The sequence below is a fragment of the Emydura macquarii genome, unplaced genomic scaffold (assembly GCF_026122565.2).
Source record: "Emydura macquarii macquarii isolate MOO-44397 ecotype Brisbane River unplaced genomic scaffold, CSIRO-AGI_Emac_v2 contig_2205, whole genome shotgun sequence".
Classification (NCBI taxonomy): domain Eukaryota; kingdom Metazoa; phylum Chordata; order Testudines; family Chelidae; genus Emydura; species Emydura macquarii.
Window position 1 is genome coordinate 3236536 of NW_027132342.1, and position 23067 is coordinate 3259602.

Below are 23067 nucleotides of genomic sequence, written 5' to 3' on the forward strand. Positions count from 1 at the left end.
CTTTTGCTTACGTTCTAAATATGGTTGTTCTTCGAATGCTTGCTCATGTACATTCCATTGTAGGTGTGTGTGCACCTTGGTGCACGGTCACCGGAACTTTTTTCCCTTTCGCAGTACCTGTAGGGCTGGCTTCAGTGTCCCCTGAACCCCCTTATACATGCCGCAGTATATGAGGCGCTGCTGGCCCTACGCCCCCTCAGTTCCTTTTTTCTGCCTGTGACGGTTGCTGGAACTGCTTCGGCTTGCATCACAAGTGCTCATTCCCTTTTGTTCTCCTTAATCGTTTGTTGTTTGTCTTAGTTAAGTAGATTAAATCTTAATGTTAATAGTGGTAGTTAATCACTTAGGATAGTCCTGGCTGGGACTTCGCCGGGAGTGAGGCATGCCCCGGTCACCGGGCTTCAACAGTGCGCCTCCTGTGGGAAGGCCTTTCTGCTGAGCAACCCCCATGATAGTTGCCTAAAGTGCCTGAGGGAAGCTCATTGTAAGAACAAATGCAAAATTTGTAAGACTTTCAGAAATTGGACCCAGAAAGACAGAAATCCGCTTGAAAGCCTTACTAATGAAGGCACTACTCAGACTGGCCCCCGAACCAACCCGTTCTACTTTGGTACCAAACGTGGCATTGGTATAGAGTACGCCGTCAGCACCGGCCCCACCTCAGCACCAGACTTTTTCCTCTCTGTCGAGGGAAGAAGCAGCGCACAGAGCAGGGTTGCTTCCCTGCACCATCCAAGAAAGCAGGGTCGAGCACGGGGCCGCAGTGAAGCCAGATGGAGACTCGCTCACCACCGCTGGAACCGATGTTTCCAACCAGAGAGCTACCCCTGACTCCTGGGAGTGGGAGGGCATTTCTGCAGCTGCCGGCGCCATCAACACCGGAAGCATTTCAGGCGGCATGGACCTTGTCAGCCTTGCCCATGCCCCAGCCTCCACCCAGAGAAAAGAGATCCGTGTCGCAGGGGAAGCTCGCATTGGGACCCTCTGGTGGCTCGGGGGGGAAGATTTCTAACCCAGTTGCCCTGAATGGAGGGGTCGACACAGCGCTGCCCCCCCAGAAGTCGCTCCAGGTCACGGTAGCCAGAGCACCCTGCCTCGGTAGGACATAGAGCGAGGTTGTGCTCCTGGCACTGGTCACAATCCCCGGCACCGGGTGAAGTTTGATCCAGGAGACAGCACCTGTCTGGGTCACCTGCAGGAGGCCACCCCCAAGAGGGAAGTTGGGACTGCTCCCTGGCACTGAGGATTTCACCCTCACGGTGTGGCTGTCTCTGGAGGCTGACTTGGCACTGAGAGGGAAGTGGTGCCATAAGTCATCGGTGCCCAGGCGCTGCTCCGGGTGCTCCAGTTTGCAGTTGGAACATGGTTCCCTGCATTGGCCCCAGTCACAGCACCAGGTCTCATCATCATCACAATCGATGACGCCAAGTGCCCATTCTCTAGAGCGCCGAAGCATCCACAGATCGGTTCATCGCTCCCCCGCCACTTGGCACTGTACAGCGGGAGCCTCCAAGGCAGCACTCCCCTCTCCCCCCCATGGTCATCTGACAGTGAGTTGGTGTCCTCTAGAGAGGACGGCCACCGAGCGAGTTGTTGCCACCAGCAAAAGATGCCAGAGCACCTTTCAGCTCAGGCAGCCTTGGGATGGCCTATGGGGCAGTGGCCACCCCAATGGCCATATTGGGGACCTGGGGGTTTCTGGTCGGGCCAGGTCTGCAGTCATTCAGGTTGTCTGGGATGCCTCTGAGGATGATTCAGACCCCCCAGGAAGGGACCTCTGTTGGGGCCCCTCGTCAGCGGGAAGGAATGCCATCACCCACTGTGCCCTTCCAGTTCTTCTCCTCTTCCCCAGACAAGGCGGTCACCCAGGACACTTGGTGCCCCTGGATGATTTCAGGGCACATCAAGAACTTCTCAAGAGGGTGGCTTCCAGCTTGGGGTCGGAGGTGGAGGAGATGGAGGCATCAGACAGACTCTAATGTCCTGGCAGTGGCTGCCCCAGCCTGGGTTGTCCTCCCCATGCATGAGGGGGTATTGAAGATAGTGAAGCCCCAATGACCCCACCCACTACAGGGGCTGAGAAAAAATATTATGTCCTGGCCAAAGGATTCGAGTACCTTTTCACCCACCCCTCTCCTGGTTACCTAGTGGTAGATGCAGCCAACCAGTGGGACAGGCAGGGACAGCCTGGTTCCCCACCAAGAAATTGGGCCTGTTTCAGGGGGAGGTTTATTCAACAGCAAGCCTGCAGTTTCGAATTGCCAATCATCAGGTTCTCCTGGGCAGGTACAACTTCAATCTCTGGGACTCACTAAAGCGCTTTGCAGACGCTTTGCCCCAGGACCAGGCACTGGACGTCAGTATCATCCTGGAGGAGGGTATCGTGATGGCCAGAGCAGCGCTGCAGGCGTCTTCGGATGCAGCAGACTCGGCAGGCACTCAAGGGGTTTAGTCGCAGAAGGAGAGGTGCATGCACATCAACGTGAGAGAGTTATGGGCTATTCGACTAGCATGTGGGGCGTTCCTCCACATTATTGCAGGCAAGTTGGTGCAGGTACTGACAGACAATACAGGGGCATGTATTACATCAACCAGCAGGGGGGAGCCTGTTCCTTAGCCCTCTGTAAGGAAGCCATTTGTCTGTGGCCTTCCTGCCTAAGGTGGTTTCCCAATTTCATTATAACCAAGACGTTTTTCTCCCCGTGTTTTTTTCCCAAACTGCATGCTTCGGGGGAGGAGAGGAGGTGGCACAAGCTAGATGTTAGATGGGGATTAGCATTCTACATAGAGCACACGAGACTGTTCTGGAGATCTACACAACTCTTCATCACGGTGGCTGATCAGATGAAGGGCTTACTGGTTTCCGCCCAGTGCAGAATAACTTCCTGCATCAAGTTCTGCTATGAGCAAGTGAAGATGCTGCTTTCGGAGTTAATTACAGCTCACTCAACCAGAGCTCAAGCTTTGTCTGCAGCCTTCCTAGTGAGAGTGCCTGTCCAAGACATCTGCAGGGCTGCCACCTGGTCGTCTGTACACACCTTCACATCCCACTATGCCATCCTCCAGCAGGCGTGAGACAATGTGGGCTTCGGCAGAGCGGTGCTGCAGGCAATTCATCCGTAACTCCGGCCCACCTCCAAAGTATTGCTTGTGGGTCACCTACAATGGAATAGACATGAGCAAGCACTCGAAGAAAAGACAGTTGCATACCTTGTAACTGTTGTTCTTCGAGATGTTGCTCATGCTCATTCCGTCTCTCTCACACACACCCTATCCCTGCTGCCGGAGTTAGCAGCAAGAAGGAACTGGGGACGTAGGGCCGGCAGCACCTCATATACCGCGGCATGTGCGCAGGGCTCCAGTAGGTGCCAAAGCCAGCCCTATGGGTACTGCTAAAGGGAAAAAAGTTCCGGTGACTGTGCACGAAGGTGTGTGCACACTTACAATGGAATGGACATGAGCAACACATCTCAAAGAACAACAGTTAAAGGTAAGTAACCGTCTTTTTCCATTTTTTTCCAAATCTCAAATGTAAACTTATAAAAAGAGACTTTCACCTTTTACTGCATTAGATTTAGAAAGTAAAGTGAGTTGTCATCAAAAGAATGGAAAAGGTAAAATATTTATATTTAACATAATGAAGTCAGATAAGACATTGTATCCACCTGTCTTTTGTCTTTGTTTCAAGTAATGAAACATTTAGAAAATACTTCTGTGGCCTGAGTTTAGGAAATAAAGCATCTGCAAAACCTGCTACAATTAATGTACATGGCTCAATTGGACAGGACACATTCATGTTATAATATTTAGCCTCAAGTAACATGCCTCCTCTCACATGCTGTATTCAGTGAATAGGTAAAAATCATAACTGACAACAGATTTTCTTTGTGCCTGTGCTGGAATCTTTGTCAGTGTAACAGAAGCTTACTACTGATGAGCTCTTCAGATGGATGCTGGCCTTAAAATACAATGTAAATTGGAAAACTTTTAGAGAAACTGTTGCGTCTCCAGAACACATCAGCAGCTGAAATTCAGATGTCTATTTCAGCCATTTGATAGTACTTAATACTGTGTAAACTAAAAGACTTAATGCTGCTTGCAATCCTAAAGCTGATGGCATTGCAACCTAAATCCATCACCAGAATAGTCACACATACATGTTTTACAGAAGGGGTGTGAGAATAGAATCACACAGGGCCCCTGCAAACATGCTTTCGGCTTTGATAAATAATTGCTCAAAACAACCTACTGTAATATATAATAGGAAAGAATGGATCTATTTAATAATGTGTACCTTGACCAAGGCCTGCAGGTGGGTCAAAATAGTGTGATCAGTTGTGTAAAAGCTGCTAGAAAATCTAGAAGATGTAGCTGTCGAATAACAACTTATTACATTTGACCCGTGCTATTTGAAATTATAGTAATACTCTAGTTTATAGGGCCTTTTTCAGAGTCTCTTAGGCCGCTATGAAAATTCAGTATTCAGGTTCACAGCATTTATGGTTTGTTATTGTATTAATTATAAATGATATGCAGAATAATAATTTATACTAATTACAACATCTTCTCTTAAACTAGACTAAGCTTAGCCGACTATGTGAACAAGATAAAGTGGTACAAGCCCTGGAAGAGAAACTTCAGCAGCTACACAAGGAGAAAGTAGGACAATTATGTTTACCTAAAATAGATGTTATTTTACATGGTTATTATCACAACACTGATAGCTAAAGTAAAAAGAAAATCAACCCAATGATGCAGAACATTAAAAATAATTCTTTTTATTATAATAGTACACGCTTGAGCAAGCTTTACTATCAGCCAGTCAGGAGATAGAAATGAATGCAGATAATCAAGCCGCCATACAGAATGTAGTCTTACAGCGAGATGACTTACAGAATGGACTGCTTAGCACATGTCGAGAAGTGTCTCGAGCTACTGCAGTAAGTAATAGAGTTTTTTTTTGCCAGTAAAATTCAATGAGGTGTTAAGCAATTTCTCTTCAAGTTGGTACTTTTAATTGGGTTGGCTACAGGTTCTTTCTTTATTGCATGCCAGCAAACTTTAAATTCTTTCATTTACCTTGAGTTTCTGGTGAGGCAGATGGGGGTGGGAAGTTTTTTAATACAGTCAATAGGCAGGATCTTTTGTCTTAAATTACTATAAAAGGGACAAATGCATACAAACTTTAATTGATTTGGCAGCTTTTTTCTGAGATGAAGAGTTGATTAGAACAAGTTATATAATATCAAAGAGCTATATCTTATTGAGAAATTCTGATGATAACGTAAGATACTACACTTAATTTACTTTTCTAAAAAAAAATTATTGGCTCATTTGTAAGTGTTAACATACCAGAAAGGCAACCTCAAAGGAGTGATATTCTCATATTAAGTTTACTATGTGTTCTTCAACTAGATGCAGCAGTGTATTCCACATGTGTGGGCGTGCCTAGCACAACGGAGCTGAAGAATTTTGCCGAACAGTACCGATAGAAGGGTGATGCTTGCACCTTGTGGCCATAGCTCTTCCCCTGGATATATGAGGTGACAGCACCCCAACCCCCCTCAGTTCCTTTTTACCACCCATGGCTGGAGTCAGAGCTGTGTATGGTTTTCACCTCACAATCCCTCTATTTTTAGTGATTTTTCTAGTTGTATATAATTAATTAGTACTTTCAGTATAGTTAGTTAGATTTATTGTTAATTAGCTGTAATTTGTTTTCCTGATGACGCCCTCACCAGAGTTTAAACATTGTCCATTGTGTGGGGGAGCAAGATTCTTAAAAGGCCTCCTGTTCCAGTCTGAGAGCCAGTTCCCCTATGGAACCATAATATGGTCCTTGTGGCCTTAATAGTGCTTCGGTTCTAGTCCCGGGCATCTTGTTCCTTTCCACTTTTGTCAGAAAACTGCATTGCTGGTGTAGTGATAACATCCACAAGGAGAGTCTGAGTTGCAGGCTTTGCTGGCCGAGCCTCATTATACACAGTTCTCCGAGGACTGAGTGACTTTACAACCACACCCAAAAATTTTTTCTAAGGTGGTTTCTCAGTTTCATTTGAACCAGGTGGTATATTTACCTGTGTTCTTTCCTAAGTCGCATTCTTCTCTGGAAGAGCAGTGTCTCCACACATTAAATGGCAGGTTATATCTGGACAGGACTAAATAGTTCCGTGTCTTGCTTTGTCTATTTGTTACGTGCAGATCATATGAAGGGTCAAATGGACTCTTCACAGATGATCGCTAAATGGATAACATCTTGTATTAAGATTATGTATGAAATAGCTTCGGCTACGCTTCCTTAGCGGGTGCAAGCTCATTCTACAAGAGCTTAAGGAATGTAAATAGCGTTCCTCAGTGACATCCCCAATATTGGACATTCACAGGGTTGGTTATCCATACCTACATTTATGAGCCATTATGTCATCACTACATCTTCCATGGGGGATGCAAGTTTTGGTAGGGCAGTTCTACCTAAATAAAGATTGCAGACTACAAGCCCTGCTTCCTGAGAGTACTGCTTGTGAGTTACGTAAGTGGAATACATTGCTGCATTTACTTGAAAGTTACTTTCTGTAATGGTGACTTTTCAAGATGTGATGCAGACATGCATTTCACAACCCACCCCACATCCCCTGTGTTGGAGTCTTGTCTCTGGGCATATGGTGTGAAAGGACTGAGCGGGGTCAGGGCAGCGCACCTCATGTAGCCAGGGGAGAGGCTACAGCCTTGAGGCACAAGCACCACCCTCTACAGGTACTGCTAGGTAAAATTCTCTGGCTCCAGTGCACTAGGCGTGCCCACATACAGAATACGTGTCTGCAACATATCTTGAAGAACCACAATTATAAGTAACCTTTTCTTTTTGTTGGCCATTGCTGTGCACAGTGTAAACACATATTGGAATACTCTCATTTATTCTTCAGAGCTCTGGTAATTTATTAAGGGAGTCCCAGTAACTCTGTTGATGCAATGTTAAGTGTACTCCCTTAGTTCTGACAGCTTAATTCTAACACTGGTGTAAATTATTTGAAAAGGATAATTTTGTACAAGGACTTAATTTCTGTTGAGGGAAAATTGCTTATCAGTTTAGATGGGTTATAATACTGTACTAGATTTATGCTCTGATTTGTGCCTAATGAAATCCCAGTGAAGTCAATGGGGCCACACAGGATATAATTGTGTAGAATTTGACTCTTTGATTTCAGGAAGTACTTCGGTAATACTTGTGTGATATATAATCAAAGCATTGATTTTAAGTAAAACTTTAAGATTCCATAGATGTCATTCTGTGTATTTCACTTTTAAACTAAAGGCTGTAAAAAGAAACTTCACCCACTTGGCGTAGCCCAGCAGAGCTTATATAAGAATCACCACTGGTTGCCATGTAACAGAAACAGGGTGGGAGGGTAAAGCGGCACTCACCTCTTGAGCGCCTCCAAGAAGCTGGGTTTGGTACCACAGTCCTTTTCTCACCTCTGGTACCCCTTGCAGGCTGTCAGCGGATCCTGGTTGCTCTTCAGTGGCTTGACTCCAGCTGAGTCACAAACTCCAAATGAACCCTCTCCAGGGTATTAGAGTCCAACAAATAAGCAGTCTATTTCCCCTCTCTCTGAGGTCATCAGCCCTAGCTTCTGGGCCCTTTAAATTCAGCACTTTTTCAGGCCTACCCACTACTCTGGGTTTCAACCCCGGGATGATACACACAGCAGCCTCATACTGCTTACTCCAGTATATGCTATTTCCCTGGCCCCCTTCTTACTGGGCCCCTTTTATCTCCAGTCCTATTTCAGGGCTAGCATCTTCATATTCTTCTCCCTCTTCAGTATGCAAGTAAGTTCAGACAGCCATATAAACTCTGGCTACTTTTTAGGCTCCTTTAATCAGAGGGGAGCACCCTTTTTTGCTCTCCTGGTCCCAGCCAGGAGCCCCATATAAAACTACACTAGCTCCCAACCTGTTTTAATGTTTTAAGAGAGAAAAGAAAAACTTAAAACAGTTGCATTTTAAAATATTTGTTTCTCTACATCATAGATGACTATTAAAGCAGGTTGCAATGTGACTTACAGTGTAGTTGTCTCAAATAACATTTTTTAGCAAGATAGTTGCCTCATCACTTGCTCAGAAATTTTGATTAATAGCCCTGCATGCAGTTGAATAAATGAAACATTTCTACACTGTGTAGCTGTTGTGTTCCCTTCATCTTCCACTGTTTTAATGGTGGATTTTTCTCTCCCCTATGTGGTCAGAGGCTGACTAGACATTATGTCATGGCTGGGGAACAGGACTGTCCCTACCCCCTACTGAAAACCTTTGTTAGGTTTCTCTGCTTCCAGAATGGTGCAAAAGGTAGGCTACAGTCCTCCACTTGTGACAGGCATCTTGACTCTTGTTTAAACACTTTCTTCATCCTGTGTCATTTGGAACTCGTATTCTCTCAAAGGACTTCTTCACTCAGGAAAAATAGATTTTGTTAGACATAGTGTTAAATGCTCTTGTCTGGAAAAGGTTTGTGGTATTAAACATTGTGTCAGCTGGTTGTGATTAATCCTAAAGTGGGCCTGCCTAGAGTTCACCATGACACAGCTGATACAAAACTAAAAACAGCATTCCATTTATGCACAGTACTTAACACAATCCCCAGGAGAATCTAGACCCATGAAGGAGGGCTAGTCACTGCCACCTCCTGCCCACTTTTCACAGCAACTCTTGGGAAAATTGCTAGTTCCAACCAGAATTTGGAAGTATCACAAATAGCTGGTTGATCAGTTACCAGATCTGGAACTGGATTGAAAACGAAGGAACAACAGAAACAGAGTGGCTGTTCTACTCATTAGCATCCCCCGCCGCTCTTGACTCTCTAAGGCTTCTCAGGTCACAGTTGTCCTGTTGCTAATGTGCTCTGTGACAATAGCCCTGCTTCAGACTTTCTGTGAAGAGTAAGTACTGCACTGTTGCATCCTTGAGACACTGCCATCCTCTTCCTCTCCCCCCCTTCCTCCCCCCGTTAGCTAGGGTGCCACCATATATAATGCTATGGCTGTTTGCCTGTGGAAGCAGGCAGGTTATGTTCCTTACCCTAGACCGGGCATGGCCCCACCATACTCAGGATCATTTCTACAGGTGGAAAATACTAGTCCTACTGTAGCTCCCCGTCCCTGCCCAAGGCTCACAGCATGAACCCCAAACATAAGTTAGTAAGAACAGACTCCTAAAGGGGTCAATACACAAATCCATAATCATCAATAAATAGAAGACTGGGTCTGACCCATGAAAACATACAAAAAGGGGGCATTCTGGCCATAACTTTCACTCCTGCCCACCAACATCTTACATAAAACATCAAAAGGATAGACATAAGCATGGGGAACCTAAAGAAGGGAAAGTTGATCCTGATTCTTTTTAAGGTGGGACACAGTGTCTGTCTCGCAAGCCTTTCACTTTGAAAGACCAAAAAAGGCACAATCTTATTTTCCAACTTGTCACCATTCCACAATTGTGAGAAAGACAAGGCAAAGAATCTAAAAGGAAGAAAAAAAATAATCTTGGTCATTTAGTTAATGGTCTCCAGAGGAAGGGAATCTGTCCCAGTTGGATGAAAGAAGAAAAAAGAAACTCAAGACAGACACTTTTCAAGGTTATGTTAAATAAACTTTTTTAAGAACTCAAGCCTGAGCACCTAGAAGAACCGGAAGTGACCAACAAAATCCCAGAACAAAAATTTTGCCCTTTAAATTCTAAGGAGGAATGTTGTGTCCCTAGCCATCCATGATTCAGAAATTCAGAATGGGCATTGGCCAGTCTAGATGACCCAATTGGCAACTTCACAGATTTTACTTGCTGTTGAAGGACAAGATGGGCTGAATTATTCTGCCTTAGATAGAAGCAGCGGCCTCTTCAGACAGTGGGCCCAGAGAAGGGTGAGTTTTTACACTCAGTACCTATAGGTAGAAAGAGAATCCATTTTAAGGCACAGACATCAGCCCTTTGTCCCTTTCTTGTGTGGTCTTGCTTCTAAAGAGCTAGCCTGACTTGGACAGGTAACTGTTGGTCTGCCTTCCCAAAGGACAAGAAGATGAAGGTAATGATGGAGGTAAAGATCTTCTTGGCAGCATTGTGTACAGCAGATTGGTGTCTAGATGCCCTGGAGTTGGCAGCATGGTCACTTGCCTTAGTGCAGCAGCCTGAAGGCATCTGGAAAACAGAGGAAAAAATTGTTTTTTGTAATACTGTGAGTTACGTACCCTACTTTTGTCCTGTTAAATAATTCTAATAAAAAAATCCACCAATGCATCCTGTGGGGGAAAATGGACACAATTTAGTCTGCTGCTGTGAGTGATAACTGAAAGTTCTTGTCTGCCTCCATTGTCTTCACTCCTGTTTGGGGGAAGAATTAAGAGAATATATAAAGGGTTCAAGAAGGAAAAAATTTGCTTGCACCCAAGAATTTCCCTTCTTTACCTTGTTGCCCACAGAAGAAAATACATGAAATGCCATTGAAAGTGAAAAACTGTTTTTAAATAGGATCAAAATGCATTTCTTAATTTGTTCTTGAGAGGTACTGCTGAACTTGCATGCTGCTGGGCTGAGAAAAAAATAGGTGCAAATTTTTTAAACTGGTAACATCTTTTTAACTTGTCAGTACACAAAAGTGAAATCTTAATCTTTTCTTTCCTTCTAAATTAAGGAACTAGAAAGAGCATGGAGGGAGTATGACAAATTAGAATACGATGTAACAGTTACAAGGAACCGTATGCAGGAGCAGCTGGACCAACTTGGGGAAGTTCAGGTGTGGCAAGAATTATAATGTTATGTGATTTTAAAACCTGATTTGAAATATAAGGTTAAAACAAACCACCTCTTTATTTCATGCATGTTTTATTTTTCCTAAAAGATTATCTATAAAGGGGAGAGGGGAAAAATGAGATTATGCCCTTCTTGGCTGCTTTTTTTATGTATTATTTATTATTTGTATTACTATACAGGCCTAAATAGTAATTTGGAGTTTTTTGTCTATTATCTCCGCCTCAGAAATTGTCTTTCATTTTTGCCCTGCATTTTTACTTTGGAATATGAGGAATACCATGTCTAGTCTTCCTTATTTTTTCTTAATGTGCCCTTGAAGGGGCCACAGAATTGGAAATTTTTCAAGTCTTAATTAGAGAAGCAGATGTGTTAAATTTGTAACACAGAAATTCTTCCTAAGTGAGTATCAAGCAGCTGAGTTAAATCAGTGCTTGCAAAACCAAGCAACAATAGTTTAATGGTATGAATAAAATTCCCTTCTCTTAATCAGGTTTTACACTTTGGTACTCTGGATGTGTACCCTGTTATTCCTGTAAGACATTGTAGTTGCCGAGGAACCTAGCATGATGACAAGTCTTAAATTTCTAATGCAATAAATAGGTTGGGGGCGGGGGTGGAGTGTTGGGAATCCTGTGCATAGGAGTGTCACAGATTGGCTTTCCACACAGAACCATGGAAGGGAGATTGTGGGTGAGTGGCAGGAGTAGGGAAATAGGTACACAGCAGATCCATTGACACAAATCCTGTATGGTTATGGTGGCACATTGGCCCACAGTTCATTCACTGGTGTAGAGTAGCTTTTTCTAAGAGTCTGTAGAAAATTAAATCAAGTCCACACTGTCAGTCATGCTCCTTTAATGCTGATCAGATCCACCCACCACTCTGTACTGATGTACTCTTCTGGCCAGTGACAGACATGCAAATAGCTCAATATGTGAAGAATTATGCCACAGAGCAGGTCACGTGTTCACTGGTAAATTCCCGTTTCCATTCTGCATTGTAGATTGAGACATTTTGTCCTCCTGTGTGATTAGTGAAATGCTAAATTTGTCAAAATGCTTCACCTTCATTTTAGAAGATGAGATTTGCAAAGCTGCTGAACCAGGAAATCAGGCAGCTGGGATGTTTGAGCAATCAATTGTCGTGATGGTGGCTACTCCACTAACCACTCTGAAGAAGTTACACTAACCTCCAGAAAGTGTGAACTTTATATCCGTGTGAGTGGAGAGTGCCCATTATCGGATTGCTTCCTAAATCCTGGTTCCTTTCAGTAAGGAGAGAAAAATGTGCACGTGGTGCTGTCTACAAACTGTAAAATTGTTTGTTCCAACATATTACACATGTTGTCCCATTTCTAATGTCTCTTTACTGGCAGACTGAGTCAGCAGGTATACAGCGTGCTCAGATTCAGAAGGAACTTTGGAGAATTCAGGATGTTATGGAAGGCTTGAGTAAACATAAGCAGCAAAGAAGTTCTACAGAGGCAGGTAAATTGGCTGCTTTTATTAAACCACATTGTACTTCTAGGGAATAAACTTTGTAGTTGCTTTTGCTTGATTGAAGACTGTTTGACAAGTCTAACTGAAATTATTTACCAGTTGCAATTAGTGTGTGTTTGAGCTTTTTGGTCAATACAGAGACAGGCTTTTGTGCTAATTCCTAATAACTGTTTGTTGTAAACAGATTTTCATGTTTTTTAAACAGGTACCATCGGGTCAAAATCTTTTTCATCTGTTAAGTACAAAAATGAGGTATGATTTTAGTAGTTTTATATTTTAGCATCAATGAATTTCTGAATTAAAGATTATTAGCTGATGGAAATTATTTCTGACCCCTTTTAAAGTTATCTGAAATGTGTATTCAGTATATTTAAATTGGCTGATCCCATACTGAATTATTGGATTACTTTTGAAGGTTAAAGTCCCAGATAGTAATCCTAAAATTTTCATTTCTTCTGTGACTTCATGTTCTTATCAGTTCATTATTTTGTCCCCCCATTCCTCACCCTTTCCTGTCCCCAACACCAAAAATGTAAATTCTGATTTTCCCCCCTTCCCCCTCCTCCACATTTCATGGAGAGAAAATTTATATTGTTGTCCATGTCTCTTCATATATAGAGACTGGTTCTCAGATGCGCAAAGCGCCCCAAACCAGATTAAATCAATGGGTGCTCCATGTGTTCAACCCATCTGAAAATCAGGTCTCTAATGTCTAGAAATCATAGCTTTAAAGGGACACTATCAATTTTGTTACTCAGAATTTAACCTTGGTTTTTTAAGGTTATAGAAAATCTAATATGCATAGAAATCTTTCAATAGATATTGAATTTCAGTTAGAACGGGTGGGATAATTAAATCAGTGAGCTCAGTCACAACAGAAGCATGTCAGAGAAGCAAAAAGTACAATTGATAGAAATGAAGACATAACTAGCTAAGTAACATGCAGAAAGTAAACAGTGAAAATGAGATTTTAAAGAGAACTATTTCAGTCCTAGTGAATCTAAGTGGTGTTAGTAATACAATGAAGTTTATTAGTATGACAGTGTCCCTTTAATTGCAAAACACAAAGCTTATATAGCTACAGTAATATACCTTTTAAAAGTTATAAATAATTGTAACAGGTGTACACATTCTACAATCTTTAGGAAGAGGAAGTAGTCCCACCTCGTCCTCCACTCCCTCGATCCTATGACTTTACAGAGCATCCTCCCATAATCCCCCCTCTGCCCAGTGATAGCAGCTCCTTGCTCTGTTATAGCAGGGGCCCAGTACATCTGCTGGAAGAAAAGAAGATTCACCAAGTTCAAGGATATCCGAGAAATGGATCTTACTGTGTAAGTGGCTAAAATTGCCACAATGTATATCAAGCATTTCCCCCATCCTTTGCACAGTCACTCTTTTCTTTTGGCATCTGGCAACTTTTGTGTTGTGTAATTCCTTTTTTGTTAATTAGTTTTATTTCTAGCTGCATCATTTGTGTTTGTTTGACATTTTTCATCAATACCATGCTTATAAACGTGTTCTAAGAATCAAACACTAAAACAAGACGATCATGATGATTGACTAAGTTTTAATCACTTTTTCAAAATCCAGACTTTTTGAACGCTTGTTATACTAAACAAGCCCCAGTTCTGGCAATCATGTCTCTGTTGAAGCCTTTTATAGTTAGTTTCTTGGGATCAGAGTGTTATATTATAATGGTAAATTTTCTTCTTCACATCTACCAGACTCAGTTTATGTAACTTTTGAAAGTCTGTGACAGTTGTTTCATGCTAATTGCAAAACAAATATCACTACACCAGCCCCTGAGCAATGGAGCATTGACATAAAAAAATTACAAATTTAAATGAGAGCAAAATCACCTGAAGATTGTTGTTGTTTTGATTCTTAAGACACTAACACTTAAATAAGTCATTGTTCATTACCTCTTACTGTTGTCGTCATCTAGGGTCCAGATTATAGACTTTATAAGAGTGAGCCAGAGTTAACAACAGTGGCAGAGGTTGATGAGTCTAATGGTGAAGAAAAGACGGAACCAGTTTCAGAGTCAGAAACTTCTACAACTAAAGGTTCGTGCCAAGCATGCTGATTTTCAACCTGTTTTTCAGTCGTTCACAAGGAATACAAAATAGTGTAATTGCACTGTAGAACACAAGTTATTATATAGTTCTTTGGGGTTTTTTTTCAAATAGTATGTCCATTGCTGGATGCAAATGAAACCGTTTCCACAATAAAATGATTTAATTATACAAGAGAAGGATTTCAGTCAATTAGATCACAGAAAAATCAAACATTATACTCGACAACCCTGAAATTCTTATTGATCCATTATTCAAATCCCACACACACTACTCCCTTAAACAAATACCCATTTTCCATCATTGCCCTTATTCAATTTTTTAATCCAGTTTGCAATAGTATATTATTGAAATGTCCAAAAAGGCAGCAATACAGAATTTTCAACCTCTCTCAAGACAAGGAAATAATGTTTGTTTTTAATCTTGTAATTGTTGAATAGCCTTCTGTCTTGTGATACAATAGAATTAATATTATTCGTATACTCACAGTAAAGGTCGATGCTGTTGCTGAATGCCTCAGTTTCGCCTCTTCTTCTAGACCCCATAAAAGATTGGTAGATTACTTCATTATGAACACTCACTTAAGGAATTTAATACCCCTTGCTAAAACATGTAAAATGGCTCTTTAAAGCATGGGTGTGGAAAAGGCAGTTGTCAAAGTCCCTCAACTTACCAATATGTGCTGCACCCCCATTAGCCAAGGTGAGAAAGCACTCAAGATGGTGCCCTTTCCCCTCTGTAATACCAGCAGTGTTCAGTGTCAGTCAGGTCACTGGCTTCTATTCTGGTGTGGTAACTCAGCATGCACATGAGATGCTGGTGTTATGGAACTTGGCTGAATGCGGCCTAAAGGGATTTCATTAGTTAACTATGTGGATTTTTGGTGCATAGTTTTGAAGAGTTTTAAAAGCATTTTATCCCTTTTGGAATACAAAATAATAAAGGTGCAAAACTGCACAATAAAATAAAAAAAATTTGAATGTGATATTTATCAGACAAATGTTCATTTTACCACTTGTAGGCCAGCTCCAACATGGCATATGCTGGGGTGTTACATTTGCTTAAGACTTATAGTAAATCCGATTCATTTAGTTTATAAAGATGCAGAGTTTATGTGGGGGCATTAACCTAGTCTGCTAATCACATTCATTGAAGCAGTAGTTACCCTTCTAACAATACACACAGAGTTTATTGACCTAATTACGTTCTCAATCATTTAAAGAGAGCTGTTAGTGAGCTGAAGAAAAGTAACTGAAAACTGCATTGACTGAAATAAAGGAGAAGTGGGTGATTTTTTTTTTTTTGAATAACCCATTGTGTGATGTTTATCTTGCTCCATAAATGAAGAAGTGTTTCCAGATCTGAAGAAAAGATCTGTGTAAACTCAGAAGCCTGTCTTCTCTTTTACTAACAGATGTTGGTCCAATAAAAGATATTACCTCCCCATCTTGTCTCACAAGAAAATCACTTCTCCATTTATATCTGTGAGAAAACAGGCCTCACTTAAGGGAAAGCAGATAAGCCTCCTATCAGATATACATGGTACTTTAAAAAAAAAAAACAAAAAACCAAAAACCTACCAGCCTTAGTGGTGGCAAATGAGAGGGAGATTCTTCCTCTTACCAGTAGATTGAGGTAGTTTTATTGTAGCTGTTACTGTAGTTTATTCCAGCCGATGAGCACTTAGTTTTCTAGTGCACTTTATTCAGTCTAGTTCTCATTACTCAAAAAAATCCCCAAAGCATAAGGGAGAGTATAAGCAGTCAGCTTTTCTAATTGTCTACATGTAGTAATAGCATATCACTTACACTTGTATTTGTATTGTTTCAGTTAACCTTTCTATCCCGTCATATCCCAAACTATTTCAACAGAGTTAAAGGGACACCATCAACTTAAAAATCACACTTCTCTTTAATTTTCTTTACTTATTGTTGCAATAAGCCACATCTAAGGGCTTTTCTACATAGTGGGATAATATGCACTATGGGGGTGTGATTTCTAAAATGCACTAAGGTGTTATGCATTAATTGGTCCCTATCAACCCTACTGGTGGGCATTAAAGTTTCCAGTGCACTTTAACATAGCACTGCATTAAAGCATAGTAGGGAACCTTTAGTGCACACCAGCAGGGTCTGCACAAACTAATTAATGTGCAACGCCTCGTATCTTAGAAATCACAATACAGTAGTGCGTATTGCCACACCATAGAGACAAGCCCTAAGATGACTATGTGCTACTACAATAAAATAAGAGATTAGAGGGAGACATTTTTTCTTTTTTTATTGTTTACTTCATGCAGTTTACAGCACCAGTTATTTTTTAATGTGTCCTTCTGTCATTTTCTTTTCGTTTGTCCTTCACCCATCAATGAAGAAAAAACATTTGAAATAGGAATATGTGATTGAAAAGCTCTAGAAATTGGAAATAGATAACCTGCAAAGGAGAATTAAAATAGGCTGGTGCCCTTTCTTTTATTGTTTTGATGACTAAAGAAGAGCTGAAGGATTCTTTGAAGTATGTGTTTGTTGGGCAGATGCTCAGTATTTCTTGTGCAGTACAAATTCAGGTCCTAGTCTAGTCTTTTAAAAAAAAAAAAAAAATCCCAAAACTACTCCATGAATAATTAACATTTTGGAGAAAAGAAGCCTTAATTAGGCACATCCTCCCACCCCTCCAATGAAGAAAGTAGCAATCTGAGACCTTCAGGAATTCTTCTAGCCAAAAAAAAAAGACCATAGTTGACATTTCAGATATTAAAATGAAAGCTATCGGGGAAAACTGGCAAATGGACAAAATATTGTGAAAGCCCAAACAAATCTTTTGGGTTTTCTTTATGTATCATGAAGAAGCAAAACAGGAACAAGTCTAATTTAAAAAAAAAAATTCTTTGCTGGTCTCCTTTAGCATACTGGTTAAATACTGACTAGATTTCAGTTTGACTGGGTTTATTTACATAGAAAAAAATAACTGCAGTTATACTAATTAGGCACCATGGCTTTTATGGTAAAGGCAAGTTTGGCAGCTTATCGATTAACAACTTCACATCGTAATGTGTTTTCTGTTGAAAACAATAGTTTTGTATGTGCCATTTTGCATAACACTTAAGATACTGTTTTATTATTTTATAGGTTCACATTTTCCTGTTGGAGTTGTGCCTCCCAGAACCAAATCACCAACTCCAGAATCTTCAACTATAGCCTCATATGTTACTTTAAGGAAAAACAAGAAGATAGATCTAAGAATGGTATTTAAAAACAATTTGCTAGTATTGAGATTTATGACAATGCATTTGTTTTCCAAGTTTAATTTCTGTCCCTTTAGTTACTTTAAAAGCTTTATATTTCATTTACTTTAAATAAAACATCCCACTGTCTTAAAAAGCATAGTAAAATGTATTCCCTTAATGCATACAGTTCATAAGTAAGGAATGGTAGAATTTTAAAATTCACTTATGCTAGGATCCCCGTAGAAGTCATTAAAGTTGAATTGGTGAAGTTTTAAATGTTGGTGATAAAGCTACTGATCAACTGTACTTTTTCTAGTAGTCACCAGAATTATTGCTAAACTTGGTATTGAATCTACTGCCAATGGGTCATTCCTTATACTGAATTAAAAGGACATATGTCCTGCCTTCTAGGCTTGGTTTTCCAAAGTGCCTTTCTTGTTCTGGGGTAAAGGGCTCATTCTGTCTTGGTAAATAAATGATTTTTTTTTCCAATCCAAAAATTATTTTAGAAACATCTGAGACTTTCAGAACAGTTGAGGGTACAGAGCTTAGTACTCAATGACTTGTGATTTTCAGATGAGAGGTCAGATAATGTGGGATGCAAGAAGAAGACAGAATGAGTAAAGTAGGAAAAGGGAGTAGGGACAGGGAATAGAGAGAAGGGAAAACAGAATTTTAGGAATGAGACTGGAGGAGGAGGAGAGAGAATAATAAATGTGAATTCAGAGAAGAGATTACTATCATTTTTCAAAAGACAGTCTCCAGACTTTTTGTGATCTTTCATAACATGAGCACGTGTGTTTGAGAAATTAGTTACTGCATATAGTCCACATATTGTATGTTACTCTAGTCTTCAACCTTTTCTAATTTCTTCAAAATTTTCTGTTACTACTGAATCCAGTTTAACTGTAAGTATAGACCAAGATGAACCATGTTCAGCACTATTCAGAAAACAGCGTAAAATCTTTAACTGCAGTTGCAGAAATGGTGCTGAAAACAGTTTTGTCTTGGTGTACTCTTGCAGTTAAATTTGTGTCCAGCTGTATCCATTCATACAGTTTAAGGCCAGAAGGGACCATTAGATTATCTCATCTGACCTGCTGTATATCTAAGCTTTTAAATTTCAGAGTTCATTTTTCACTAACTTCTTAGACTGTTCTGGACCTTTTATAATCTCGTGGAACCTTCCAGACTTTGAGAACTGCATTTTCTTGAACTTCTTAGGGCATGGCTGACAATATCCTCGCAGGTATATAAAGGGTGGAGCATCATCAGTCGGTCAGTGAGAGACAAAAATGAAGTGAAGTGAGAGCCTGGTTGCGATATTGTGAACCTTGTTTTATTGTGTAATTGTGAAAGTGTACTTTTGTTTTAAGACTTGAAGAGTGTACGTAGCAACTAATAAAGGACTCTTTGGAGTACTGCAAAGGATATACATCCTGTTTTCAGCTTTAACTATCAGGTGGAAGTTCCTCACAGACAATGTTACCGACTTCACGGTCAGTTGTAAGTGACAATTCCTGGGAGAGCCACATTGACAGCGTAAGGCCAGTGCGGTACCAAGTGACCAAGGTTTACAATGCCCTGAGGGAACTTGCGCAGTCAAGTAAAGCCGAGGCCAGAATCCGACATGAGGCGCAAAGCCTGGCAAACCAGATCAGGGACTTCAAATTTCTGGTCTCAATTGTGGTTTGGCACAATATCCTGTTCCAAGGAAACATTGTAAGCAAGGCATTACAACCCCAGTGGAAATTGCCACCATTCTTGATTTCATTATGGTCTACAGGGACAACTGATTTGAAGATTCCATCACTGCAGCCAAAGAAATGGCAGAAAACTTAGGTGTTGAACCTGTCATCAAGAAAACTTCTATTCATCGGAAAAAGAGACAGTTCGGTTATGAGGGCAGAGATAAAGTAATGGGACGCTCGGAATAAAAGTTCAAGAGGGTTGTTTTTTGTGTTCGCTTGTTGACACTGCTTAAGTGTCCAGTGAAGAAAGGCTCGGACAAATAAAGCACCATGAAAAGATGTGGGGGATGGTTGTATGACCTAAGTAAGCTGCCTGCAGACAGGAAAACACTCTTAAACAGTTGTATGGACCTTAACCAGATGCGACACATGGAAATGTTCAGACATGGATGATAAAGACCTCCGTCGAATTGGACAATATGTCACATTTTGCCACATGGAAAGCACTCTCTACTCCAAGTTCTCCACTTCATCTATGATGCAGAGCTGAAGGACGCTTTTCCTAATGTGTGGATAGCTTTGAAGATTCTGTTCATGCTACTGGTCACAGTTGTGAGCGCAGCTTTTCGAAGCTCAGGCTCATTAAAACAGATCTTCTATCAAGGATGGCTGACGAGAGACTGACATCGCTTGCTATTTTATCACTTGAAAATGCCATTGGCCAGTCTTTGGATCTCTGATGCTGTGCTTCAACTTGTGAGGGCAAATGCAAGAAGAAAGGTCTTTTAAAGTAAAGGATTAGAGTTAACATTCTAAGGTTGTCACCTGTTGTAACACTGATTAATACTGGTCCACCTGATGTTGGTACATAATTCAATTTCTTGATGTTAGTACATTTCAGTTATTCTTAAAATTTAAGTTTCCATAAGCTTAGAGGAAACCAATTTTATTTGCTTATATATGGCATGAATAAATACAGGTTTATAGATCCTAGCGTACAAATTTATATCTTACATGATGGATAAATCATACATCAAAGTCATGAAATGGGCTACAGATGCAATAAAAAATAAAGCCCTTTTCTTTGAGTGCTGTCCCTGTGAGAGCTGGTGTCCTGGTGCTGTTAACTGGAGATTTCTGCAGCAGTGCCTGTCCGGGCCGCACATGCACAGAGGGTGTCTCTCAGTGCCGTTAGCACCTCAGTTGCCGCTTGTGCAGCTTGACCCCTTCAGTTCCTTCTCAACTATCCTCTGCCTGAAATGGAGCTTCTCAGCATTCTCTTTGCCTGAGACTAAAGTTGAAAATAGTTTTAGAAATAATTTTACTCCTATTTTTAGTCATAGGATAAGTTGGTTAAGATAGAGTATAGTTTTTTTTAAAAAAAAGAGAGAGAGAGAGAGAGAGAGAGCTTGAGGGAGCAGGGGGTGTTGTTCCTCCTTAAACTTCTCAGAATGCCTGGATCACCAGGATTCAAAAGATACAAATCCTGCAGCGATGCATTCCCAATCTCTGATGGACATGCTCTATGTGTTAGGTGCCTCGGAAAGGGACATATCCCAGCCAAGTGCACCCATTGCGCTAACCTTAAGGTGAGAGCCAGGCGAGACAGAGATCTCCACCTCAAACTTATTCTTAGGGAAAAATCCCTCCACCCCGCCTCTGAATCTGATACTGGGGAAAAGGGCAGAGGTATGGCTCAAACCTCATCTGAAAGGAGAAAAAGAGGCCCAACCTTGCCTGGCAGAGATGCGCCAAAAAAAAAGCAGTTTCCATCCAGATCTTTACCTCTACTACCTCTGTGCCCCCCCTCCCTCCCGTGCCGACCACCTCACGGGAGAGCACAGTCACTGCCCTGAGTACCTCTGGCACTGGCAGCACCCAAGAAGATATTGCTGCTGAGTCCCAAACTGGAGTCTGTTATGATACCCGCCAAGATGGCCCTGAAATCAACCACAGCACGGATGCTGCCAGCATCGGCACAGTCGTCAGCACCAAAAAAGGCAAAAACCAAATCTACAGTACTGACCACCGTACCGACAGAAAAGACCACCTCAGTACCAACAGCACTGAAGGAACAGCCATGACACCTCACCTGGGAGGATATGCCTCCATCACATTCCCCTCTGTATGGCACCGATATGTATCACCTGATCAACAGACATCACAATTATCAATTTCACCCGTCTCCACTCTCCAGCAATGATAAGGAGTTTTCTCCCCATACTACTTTTCCCTAGCGTGGAGGGTGTCTGTATACTCCCTCAAATCACTGGCACAAATCGAAAAAACCATGAGGGAGTGGCTAGAACAAATGAAACTGTTCTCCCAGAGGTCTCTTCCTTCCAAAGGGCCTTCTTTGGATCTGTGGGCATCATATAAAGCTTGGCCTGACCACAGCTTTAGATAAACCTGTTCCACCATCCCCAGAACCACGAGAGACTCAAGAGGATGAAAGGGACAAGACAGATGAAGGGGCACACCAGGATACGACGACACCCCACAACTCATCCTTATCTCCTAATGAGGCAATAATGGACTGCCAACCACGACTGATGACTTTAAAGAAATTCAGGGATTGTTTAAACGGGTGGCAATAAGCCAAGAAATATTTTGAGGAGGTGGAGGAAAATCAACATAAACAATTACAGATATCACATGCTTCAGCTAATACAAAAAATGCAACCCGCCAATATCATCTGGCAAACACCCGCATCAGCTCCACCAACTGTAAGAGGGCAGACAGGAGGGCATAGAATGCCTGTTCACTCACCCTTCTCCTAATGCCCTAGTAGTTGACAATGTGCAACACCGAAACTAACAACCATAACAAAAGTCCACTCCACATAACAAGGACAGCAAAAGATTAGACCTATTTGACTGCAAGGTATACTCGTTAGTAACCTTGCAATTCAGGGTTGCTAACTATAATGCCCTCCTGGCCAAATATGACTACCACAACTACGGTAAGATCAACAAACTGACACAGTTATTACCAGAGGACAAACAAGCACAACTTAAGTCTTTAGTAGACGAGGGCCAATTACTCACCCAAATATCCCTGCAGGCGTTTTTCGATGTTGCGGATATAGCAACTCGAACAACAGCTGTAGTCATGCATCACGCCTCCTAGCTACAATCTTCAGGTATTCCTAGGTACCTGCAAACAAAAGTGGAAGACCTGCCATTTGACAAGGAGAAACTGTTCTCCAGAAGGACAGACAACACCCTACACTAAACCCAATCTTATTATAACTGGGAGCAATAGAACAGGTTCCACCACAATACATGGAGAAGGGATTCAATTCCCAATATTTTCTAACACAGAAAAAGAGTGGAGGGCGGAGACCAATCCTAGATCTTAAGAAGCTCAACAAATGTATCTGTTCAAAAATTCAAAATGGACACTTTAGCCACAATGATCCCAGCCATATAACAGGGAGATTGGTTCTCAGCGCTGAGAACCAAAACGACGCTTACTTTCATATTATCTTATACCCATCTCATCCACGATTCTTTTGATTTACAGCTGGTATGGAACACTGCCAATACATGGTACTACCTTTCAGTCTATCCACCGCACTTCGAGTCTTTTCCAAGACATTGTCATCGCAGCACGTCTACGGCAACAAAGGGTGATCATTTTTCCATACCTAGATGACTGCCTTCTACGAAGCCCCACTTATGCGGAGGCAGTGCCCAATGCACAGAATAGAATAGACCTCTTCCAAAGTCTAGGTCTACAGATAAACTATCAGGAATTAACCATCCAA

At 41.5% G+C, this 23067-nt stretch overlaps 1 protein-coding gene across 3 annotated transcripts in view; it reads left to right on the forward strand.

Moving 5' to 3' along the window:
- The window catches only part of PLEKHA5 (pleckstrin homology domain containing A5), a 312397-nt gene that overhangs the window by 262477 nt on the left and 26853 nt on the right, over window positions 1-23067 (forward strand). For 2 of the 3 annotated variants that reach the window (XM_067559171.1, XM_067559176.1), the window contains exons 14-20: window positions 4579-4659; window positions 4791-4940; window positions 10685-10786; window positions 12179-12290; window positions 12508-12554; window positions 14251-14371; window positions 17509-17624. In XM_067559171.1, the coding sequence (XP_067415272.1) occupies window positions 4579-4659; window positions 4791-4940; window positions 10685-10786; window positions 12179-12290; window positions 12508-12554; window positions 14251-14371; window positions 17509-17624 (729 nt within the window). Of the gene's footprint in view, window positions 1-4578; window positions 4660-4790; window positions 4941-10684; window positions 10787-12178; window positions 12291-12507; window positions 12555-13447; window positions 13637-14250; window positions 14372-17508; window positions 17625-23067 lie in introns of all 3 variants that reach the window. The other variant, XM_067559175.1, reaches the window with a different exon arrangement.